Raw genomic sequence first — 10,578 nt, 5'->3', positions numbered from 1 at the left:
TGCCAAAATAAATTCCTATGGGAGTAAAATCAATTGATAGAAATAGCTCACAGATTTTTCACTGGCATAAATACATTTTTTATAAATAATCTATACATGACAATTTTTGGTTGGCTTACGAATAACGCAGCATTGCTATGTATTTTTTATAGGAGCAAAATTGTATGATGATAATTTGCCATGTATTTCTTTTGGAAGCTAAATGTAAACAAACGATAACTTGCCGTTCAAAAATTACGGAAATGTCCGTTATCCATAACAAATGCATTGTCATAATAACGCATATTTCCTAGGGCGTTATTATCGATTGTTTCCATTTTGCTGCCATAAGAAATACTTGGAAAAACTTTGTTACTGGCACAGAAACGAAATTTAAATTGGAAGTACTTTCCAGGTGGGAACAAATATAGCTATGGACATCGGAAATATCATGAGTAAAATTCTGAGTAACAAGAAATTTACACTTTTGATGCGTAACAAAAATTTCAATAGGCTTTTGATGGGGTTTTTAGCCTTTGAATGATTCGTGCCTGTTCTGGTACACACATGTATCGCTTTCGTGAGGTGTCACACTTAAGAGGTGTTCTGGACTACACTTTACACCGTCACATACCTGAAAAATGTACACGAACATTTTTTCTGTGTGGGCTAAGTGTACAGCTATCGTATGTAAAGTTAGATTGTTTAACACAATAAATAACATATTTCGAAACTTTAATGTGTTTTTTATATATTTTGCACATTATATTGAGCAAAATCAGTTGAATATGCCACGAAATAAAATTTTATAAAACCATATAAAATTTGAACGAAAAATTCTTCTGGCTGGTGTAAACTTTTTGGGGTTGGTTTTTTTCCACATTCTACTGTAATTTTCCTGCCAAATAGCTTTATTTTATGGCTCCTGTCTGCAAATAAAATGTATTGCAGAAAAAAAACGTTTTTCGAACAGAAATTCCAAAAAGTTTTCTCACGTGTGAGTCAGAACAACTAAAAAAAATAAACGAAGAAATCAAATACGTACGTGTCTTCAAGCATCCACGGTGACATCACACATCAAAACAAAGAATCCAGACTACACAATGGAAGAAACAAAAATTGACGTGTCCGGCGATATGAATGTCCCAAAAACTGAGCCCAAATCTCAATTTGACTTTAGCAACTTTACACAATTTCAGAAAATACCCAGTCCCTTGGAGCTGATACAACTGACACGCAAATACATTCGACCATGGTCTGAATTTTTGAAAACTGACAATTTTAAAACTGCTGCAAGCATGCCACGTTTAACAAGTCGTTTTGTACGCAATTTGGATTACTTTAAAAGCAATTACATCTTTGTTTTCTTTGTCTTGATGATATATTGCCTGTAAGTAAAATACCTGAGAGTATTTTCACCATTGATCTTGATAGTAATAGCTGGTGTGGCTTAGCATAACACTGTTTTGTGAGCAAAATGTAAACAGTCGATAATAACTCCTCACGGAAATTTCGTTAGCAAATATGCAGTAATGCATGCATTTCCTATGGGTAGCGGGAATTTTCGAGATGACATGGCAACCCTGTACTGCATATGTATGATAATGGTGAAAATTTAAAATCACCTTTCTGTATGCCAAAATTTGGCGTACTGATTTTAAATTTTCACCTTGATTATATAGATGCGCCTAAAAATATACTTTATATTTTTTACATTGTGTCATAACATTAGGTGTAATGACACGACGAAATAAAATTGCTTTTAGTTTGAGCTTGCCTTAATCTACCTTTAAGCCCAATGTATTTGCAAAGTATTTCTTATAGGAGCAAAATGTAAACAATCGATAATAACGCCTCACGGAATTTTCGTTAGCAAATATATAGCGGAAATTTCTAGGCTAGTGTTGCATGCCGGCCTTTATACTAGATATCAATAGCTAGATTGAAAATCCTTGTACTATTAATTTAAGGAATTTGTCGAAATATACTCAACGTTGATTTTCCGATTGCTTCAAATTTTGAAAATGTTGACTTTTTTCAAAAGTGGAAAAGTCGACTTTTTGACTTTGAAAATTTGCAAAAATCAATTCTTAGACTTTTGTGTTTAGAAACGGTGAAACGCTACAAGGTTTTGTTTGTCCAACTTAACCTACCCGACTCACCACCAGGTCACTTTGGCGGACCCCATCCTACTCGCAGAGTTTATTGATTTGAATTCCAGTTGAACAAAAACTGGAAAAAATCACAGAAAACTGTTACAACATCAGTTTTGATGTTCGTCAGTCGATTTGATTAAATTTAAAAAAGTTCAAAAGTGTATTAGAAGATTTAAAAGATTACAAAAAGACTTTTGTATCCATAATGTGATGATATGGAGATCTAGGCACTCGGTAACAGATAGAATACACTTCCATCGCACTTCTACCAATTCTAGATAAGGAGAAGTTGGAGCGGCAGGTAAAAACTGCTCTGGTTTGCCGTTGGAGGTCACATTCGTCCGCTACCTTGAGAGATTGTTAGACTCAAAGAAGGCGATTACCTCATAGCTACTTACTTTTACAGTATATCCATGAATTCCTATGTAGTAGGCTGCGATATCTAAAAACTCTCTCTTGTAAAGCTGAACATCACCCTCTAGATAGTGAGATCAGCCCTGTCTTTCCTGGTAGGTTGACGTCTATACGCAAAAGGTTGATTTACTTCAAAAAGTACCCATTAGTCACTCCTTTCACAACATATCTTCGTACATAGAAGGCTATCTTATAAGAAGTAATCAACAAGATTTATTCGTTTGAATCCCAACATCTGCCAACAAATGCCATCAGAATCCATTTTATACTATGGAGCTTTTCGTATATAGCCGTGGAATGAAGGCTGCCTAATATGACCTCTAAAATCTTGGGATTATTTGTTGCCGGTATTGTGCTACCAACTGTTGGTTTTGCCTTCCATAGAGTGACGGTGGCGGATTCTCCGTGAAAGTACTGCAAGTATCAGTGAGTTAGAAAAATTATATTATTTTACAGTCGTCCAGACATACAATCTTAATGTTCTCTAGAGGAAACGGGTAAATCAATGCCGTAGACATCACCTTCTTCTATTTAACTCTTCGTGGACTCGACCTCTTATGTATCCGCATATATAATTCAAGATCAAATGTTTTGTCCCCAGGATGAATAATGGTTTCATATAAACTGAACAATATAAAATGTAATTTAAAATTACAATACAATAGGTATTTCCATTTTTTATATTTATTTTTATTGTTATATAGTTTCGTTTCACAAATTTGTATTTTTCTTGGTAATTAATAATCTCTTAAATCTTAAGAAATTATATTCATTTTTAATTCAATATCTTAAAATACTAAAAAATAAAAAAAAATGACAAAATAATAATTACTAATATAATATATTGAATTCTTTTTGTTTCTCTCTCAATTATTGAGTTTCTATTATATGATTTGGTTTATAGTTAGACGATCTTAATAATCCAAAAACTTTTACTGTTTTTTACTCAGCTTTTCCTTTTTTTATCGAAATTGTGGTAGATAAGTTGCAACGAAAAATACTTGTTGTTGGGATCGGTAGTAGTTAGTAAAAATGGTTTTGCTAGGCGCAAGAAAATAATTGTACGAAAAAATAATAGTTTTGTGTTGAAAATGTATCAGGTAAAAATAGTATAGAGGGTGTTACTGCTTGAAGATTCTAGATAAAAGCAAAAAATATATATGAGTTGATTACTCGAGTAGTGAGGCTTCTTAATCTTTACAAATTTCAGATGTTTTAATGAGGGTTGCCATAACGGCTTTACATATCTAACTGTAGATTACTGTAATTCTGCGTTGAATATGCAAGTGATCAAAAGTATTCTGAATGAGCAGTTAGTTGTTAGTTTCCCCCTCAAAGGGATATTTAGTTAGCTAGCTAGTTGGTATTGTTTTCGTTTTGGAAAAAAGTCGAAGATCATATTTTTGACGGAACACATAAGAACGAATGTTTGGAGAGTCTGTTCTGTGTTTTTGTTGGTTTTAAAGCTGATGAAGCTGTCAAACCAACCACTACTTATTAGTAGGCCACAGACCGGTTATATTTTGTTGATTTTTCATGTATTCTTCTTCATTTATATGGATTGATTAATGACAATGATCGGCCTCAATTGATGTCAGTGAACTATAGATGATGTTTGGGTGTTTTATTCTTATTTGACCTTTGCTGCTGCCGCCGCTGCAGCGGCTTCTTCTTTTTTTCTTTGCTTTTCACGCATAAGATCAGCATCTCTGTAACAGATATAGATTGAAAAACAGTTTTGTTTATTTTTTAAATGTAATTTTAATTCTAAAAGTGATATGAAAAATCTATGGCCTCACAAAAAAAAAATGCTCTGCTTAATTAAAGTAGATGGCCTCAAAAATAAAAATGTTCTAAAAATATCATATAAATACCAGGGGAAAATTCTCGAATATTAATGGATGTATGGGTAAACTTCTACTTTTGTCAAAACAATTTATGCATATAATAATATATTCAAATTTAGTAAACTAGTTTTTAAATTCTTGGCAGTGGTGTTACAAGGCACATACCAATTTCATATTTTATTGAATTTATTTAGAAATCATTTGATTTAGCCGATTAAATTATGTGCTATAAACTAATTTTCTCAGTCTGGCTCATGTGAGATGCCATAGGGATCTATAAATCGAAAATCGATTAATCGATTATTCGAATTTTGGCATGAAAATCTAAAAAAGTCGAAATCGATTATTAAGCTAAAAATAATCGCAAAATCGATTTTAGATTTTCAATTAATTTTTAATTTTGACCACCAAAAATTTAGTTTAAATTTTGAACTAGAAAAATAAAAATTCTGATTTTATTAAATAAAATATCAAATTGGTGGAAATGAATCTTTGTGTTTTCAATTTCCTTGAATTTATAGTGTAATTATTTGGGGAAATAAAAATTAATGATTGGCACATGTTACAAATTTTATATTGAACATTTTAATTTTTAAACAAATTTAAAAATTAACATGTTTGACTGGAACACTAATTTTTTGCTTTTCTTACCAAATATTGTTAATAATACTCACAAAAAGACAAATAGATTTCATAAAATCGAATATTTTTTAGAATCATTATTTCTATGAAAATCGATTATGAAAAATCGAATATTCGAATTTTCATTGGTAAAAATAATCGAAAATCGATTTTTGATTAAAAGTCAATAATCGAAATGTCGAAAAATCGATTATTAGTTTGTACTATAGATCCCTAAGATGCCACTGTTGGCAAATAGTAAGGGGTTCATAGCTATATCAGTTGCAACTAACTAACTAACTATATCAGTTGCAACTAACTAATTGCCGGCGAACGGTCTAGAAATCTTATTTTCTCAATATGGGGATATAAGTTCTAGGCATCTAACACATAAAGGGTATAGTTTGTAAATATTTATTATAATTGTTATAAGTACCTCTGTTTACGTTGATCAACGGTTAAATTGTCATTTCTCTTTCCTTTTGTCAATTCTTGCTGTTTTTTCATGTTCTTTTGACGGGCAAGATCACGTTGATTTCCACCTAAAATAAAGTAAGAAAAGTAAAAAAAAAATTAAATTTATTTTAGGGTACATAAACATGCAAACAAACGAGCAATTGATGCCAATTGCAATTCTATATGCGCATATCTACTATAGCCAATAAACAAAATTAATGATAGATGGTCGAATTAAACAAACGGGTGATATCATATTGACACAATTTCTATATGGATTCGCCACATATGCAGTATGAATGTAGGAAATTCTATATTTTCTTTAATGAAAACAAGACAAAACTCTAGATTTCTAAAAAAATTGTTTTAGAGATAAGGTTAATGTTTTGTATATATGTATACAATGTACAGTGGAACAAGGTTATAATATTCTGCATGGCCCAAAGAATTTTCTTAGATTCTCGATACAAATGGGTTGGCATGACCGCATTTTATACAAGGCTTCATGGATTTAGTCCCAGTTTCGGACGAAGACAAAACGTTTTTCAACTGCCATTTATCCCCTCTCAGTAATACTGTTGGTTTTCAGAACATTGATGCAAGTATACAAAAAAACAATTTTTGCTGGATAATGCAAATATAAGAAGTCAAATTTTTAAACATTTTAAGATAGCAAAGTAAATTTTATTTATTTATCAAAAATGATTCCTAACGTAAAATGGTTGTATCCTTTTAAGTCCACATGATTAAATATGCCATCATTCTTCCGAAATCCAAAATCCCATTCCCAAAGAGTTATACTATAGCAGTGTTCGACTGTTACTTTACACATACATACATACATACATACTTATGGGAATACAACTCATGTACATAAAACAACAATGCGAACAATTGTTCCCAATAATTCTACTTACGAGTCATGATTTCAATTTTATTCTGCTGTTGTTTGCTAATAGATTTGTTTTCTTATCTCGACTCTTTTATATTGCGTGGCCTAAACGCTGGAAATGTATTAAGTTTCACCAATTTAAAAAGGACACGAAGAAAAAAATCACTTCAATAAAAACAAAACTTCTAATTTTCTGTAATGTCTGTTGAACGACTTGCTTTCTACGAGTTCTGGACGTTTCTTTTCTCCCCACTATATATAAAATAGTGATGTCCAACTGTCGAGTAGTTTATACCAAGTACTCATTTAGTATTCATATGCCGTAAAGTAACTAATGGATCGTTCACATTGAATGATTTGCTTTATATACTTGACGATGTTGCCATCTCCTGAGAAAGTGTACCCCACTCTAAAAATTTTGTTAGTAGACACAAGAGAAAAATCTGTTCAAACAACCAAAAGTTTATTGAAAAGGATGAAGAAGTGACCAGTTGCTGGACATTTTTGAAATCGATATAATTAAAACTTGTTTTTGTTTGACTGGAACAACCCAGCAAGAAAACGTCGCAAAAACGTAGTGAAAATGTTCTCTTTTGGAGTCTGAAGTGGTGTAAAATTGGCACAGAAGCGATGAGGCTTGTTACACCCAAAGAAATTTATTAGTAGAAACAGCTGAAAAGTCTGCTAAAACAGCAAAAAGGGTCACTGATTGCTGATATAGCAAATATTGTCTGCTATTTTTTAAGCTCGATTACACTAAACCATTTTTAGTTTGACTGAAATTTGAAAAAAATTGTCAACTTAGAGGCTATCGTAACACAATTAAAACAGTATTTTCCCTGCTAGTATTTCAAAGTTCCATTTCATCCTCATCGCTACCACAGTCTCGTAAGTGACACTGCAACAATCGCCAACTGTGTCGGGGGAAGCGTATCAAAAAGTATGAAATGTACATGAAAATATTTTGCCATCACTATTATTACAAGAGCCATTTTATATTTTATGAAACACCAAGCGCAACTATCTTATTATAATTTATTTAAATAAAAACGAAAATGAATGAATTGGTGAACAATTTTCAACTTTCCAAATGGAATAAAGTGATAGTTTTTCAGATATTTTCCAGACACGCTGCCTTCATTGAGAATAAAAACACTGGCTGATAGATGCTGCAACATGTAACTTGCTACTTGTAACTCAACATCATTCTTTTATTAATGGAAAAATATATTTATATATTTATTTATAATAATTTATAAATGTTTAATCAAATTAATAGACATATAAACAAACTTGGTTTACTTGACCACAATGATTCCTTTACAACTATCCTCAAATGCACTTTTTCCGATAGTTTGAAGAGGCTCTTATTGGCGTCTTTCTAAATTTATCCTAAGAGGCACCTTATAATTGCTCTCATGCGATATTTTTTTGCAGTAACTTGGCGTGTTACAACTTCCGACGAGTTTTGGATATCATATACGACTGTTTTCGACGTGGTGGGGATTCTCAGAAGTGCCGTGCGATATTTTTGCAGTAACTTGGCGTGAATATTTAACAAATTGAGGCATATCAGAAGCAAAATGTTTTCTGATCGCATTTAGGGGCTTGTAAGAATATTACAGTGCAAAAATATACCAAAAACTACTTTTCTTAAATATGCTTAGGGGAAAAATTTATAACCTAAAAGTTTTATAACTTCTTGTTCGTTAGACCCTGAAGTACAAAAATATAACAGCAGACATCGACTGCGGTTTTTAGTAGTCTTTTTTATGAGTGTAGGAAGGACGTCCACCCTTTCACCAGCCGTTGCACTGAATGTACAACGTCTTAAGGTGTGCTTCGAATTCAGTGTTTTGGATGTGAATTAAATACCATAATTTTGTGATATTTCGCCAAATAAATAATATATATAATTTCTTTCACAAAATATCAAAAAACAATAGTGATGTCAAAATACATTTCGCACTTTTTATACCCACCACCATAGAATGGTGACGAGGGTATAATAAGTTTGTCATTCCGTTTGTAACACATCGAAATATCGATTTCCGACTATATAAAGTATATATATTCTTGATCAGGGAGAAATTCTAAGCCGCTATAAACATGTCCGTCTGTCTGTCTGTTGTAATCACGCTACAGTCTTCAATAATGAAGCAATCATGCTGAAATTTTGCACAAGCTCGTCTTTTGTCTGAAGGCATGTCAAGTTCGAAGGTGGGCTATATTGGTCCAGGTTTTGATATAGTCCCCATACAAACCGACCTCCCGATTTGGGGTCTAGGGCTTATAGAAATCGTAGTTTTTATCCAATTTACTTGAAATATTAAATCTAGAGCTATTTTATGACCATAAAGAGGTGTGCCAAAAATGGTGAGTATCGGTTCATGTTTTGGTATAGCCCCCATATAGACAGATCTCCCGATTTTACTTCTTGGACTTCTAGAATCCGCAGTTTTCATTCAATTTAACAGAAATTGGAAATCTAGAGGTATTTTAGAACCATAAAGAGATGTGCCAAAAATGATGAGCATCGGTCAATGTTTTGGTATGGTCCCCATATAAACCGACCTCCCGATTTGGGGTCTTGGGCTTATAGAAACCGTAGTTTTTATTCAATTTGCCTGAAATGGGAAATCTAGAGGTATTTTAGGACCATAAATAGGCGTGCCGAAAATGGTGAGTATCGGTCCATGTTTTGGTATAGCCCACATATAGACCGATTTCCCGATTTTACTTCTTGGGCTTCTAGAATCCAAAGTTTTTATCCAATTTGCCTGAAATTGGAAATTTGGAGGTATTTTTGGACCATAAAGAGGTGTGCCGAAAATGGTGAGTATCGGTCCATGTTTTGGTATAGCCCACATATAGACCGATTTCCCGATTTTACTTCTTGGACTTATAGAAACCGTAGTTTTTATCCAATTTGCCTGAAATTGGAAATCTGGAGGTACTTTTGGACCATAAAGAGGTGTGCCGAAAAGGGCGTGTATTGGTTCATGTTTTGGTATATACCCAATAATGACCGACCTCCCAATTTTATTTCTTGGGATTATAAAAACCGTAGTTTTTACCCAATTTGTATGAAATTCGAAATCTAGAATTATTTTTTGATCATAAAGAGATACGCCGAAAATGGTGAGTATCGGTCAGTGTTTTAGTATAGCCCCCCATAAGAACGATTTCCCCATTTAATTCCTTGGGTTTCTAGAAACCGTAGTTTTTATCCGATTTGCCTGAAATTTCACTTCTTGAGGGTATAGAAGGCGCACCGATCATGAAAATTGCTTGAAACTGAATGTAAAATTTCCAGATTTTACTTCTCGGGCGAAAATCTACAGATTTAAGATTTCAAATCAAGACGTTATTTTATAATTTTCTTGCACACTTACAAGAGATGTTAATGATTCCTCTAAAACAAAAATGGTTCTTACAAATCCAGAATCTGTAAATTTATCTCCGGAAAGTGTATTGGTTGAACCGCTCTGCTTGATTTGTCCTCAAACCCCCATGTAATTTCAAAGGAAATCCTAATATTTGATTCAGGGTGGTGGGTATTTAAGATTCGGCCTGACCGAATATACTTGTTTTATTTATATTTATATATGTATTTATATTTATCAAAAATTATCAATTGGAAAAAAGTATTTTTATTTATATTATTATTATTATTTCAATTTTTTTATAAAAGTCAGCTTTAGGTTATTAATTTTTAACATATGTTACTATTTAGTTTTTTGTAGTTTGTTTGTTTTGATTTTAATTTCATGGGCTCGGTTTGATTAAATAAATATGAATGAATTTAAATTTAATTTCAAAGAATTTAATATGGTTGTGACAAATATGAACATTATGATCTTGAAACATGTTTGGGGTGATCACGTTCCTCTCTGCGTGTATGTTTAGAAAAATCTCTGAAAAATATCACCAAATAAAATCTATTCTTATTCATTATAGGAAAAGGAGATAGTGTATTATCTATCAACATATAGTCCGCATGGGTTCGGTTTGATTAAATAAATAAGAATGCATTTAAATATGATTTCAGAGAAATTAATATGGTTGTGACAAATGTATATAAATAAAAATTGAATAAAAAAAATATTGTTTTATTGTAATGTGGGATACTAAACACTAACACGAGTGATCAGAAATGTAATTATAAAGAAATTTATTATAATTATTAGTTCTGAAAGAAATGTAGAGGTGA

The 10,578-nt window shown here is 32.1% G+C and overlaps 2 protein-coding genes across 2 annotated transcripts; one reads left to right on the top strand and one right to left on the bottom strand.

The window, feature by feature from the left end:
• Window positions 1-1,051: 1,051 nt before the first annotated feature.
• On the top strand, window positions 1,052-1,373 carry LOC142221370 (prenylated Rab acceptor protein 1-like). Its single transcript, XM_075291086.1, has one exon. The coding sequence runs from the start codon at window positions 1,083-1,085 to the stop codon at window positions 1,371-1,373; it is 291 nt and encodes a 96-aa protein (XP_075147201.1). The 5' UTR covers window positions 1,052-1,082.
• Window positions 1,374-3,217: 1,844 nt separating this feature from the next.
• On the bottom strand, window positions 3,218-6,622 carry LOC142220206 (putative SERF-like protein). Its single transcript, XM_075289205.1, has 3 exons — window positions 6,391-6,622; window positions 5,454-5,559; window positions 3,218-4,258 (listed from the first exon to the last, which is right to left on the bottom strand). The coding sequence occupies exons 1-3, from the start codon at window positions 6,395-6,397 to the stop codon at window positions 4,180-4,182; spliced, it is 192 nt and encodes a 63-aa protein (XP_075145320.1). The 5' UTR covers window positions 6,398-6,622; the 3' UTR covers window positions 3,218-4,179.
• Window positions 6,623-10,578: the final 3,956 nt, after the last annotated feature.

The sequence above is a fragment of the Haematobia irritans genome, chromosome 1, assembly GCF_050003625.1.
Source record: "Haematobia irritans isolate KBUSLIRL chromosome 1, ASM5000362v1, whole genome shotgun sequence".
Classification (NCBI taxonomy): Eukaryota; Metazoa; Arthropoda; class Insecta; order Diptera; family Muscidae; genus Haematobia; species Haematobia irritans.
The sequence above is the reverse complement of the archived record's forward strand: the minus strand, read 5'-3'. Positions and strand labels throughout refer to the sequence as shown.

Bases quoted from the DNA above. Each gene is read 5' to 3' on its own strand.
- LOC142221370 (XM_075291086.1), top strand. From the start codon at position 1,083: ATGGAAGAAACAAAAATTGACGTGTCCGGCGATATGAATGTCCCAAAA.
- LOC142220206 (XM_075289205.1), bottom strand. The intron at 4,259-5,453 runs GTACTTATAACA...TATCTGTTACAG, and splicing joins GTTGATCAACGTAAACAGAG to AGATGCTGATCTTATGCGTG.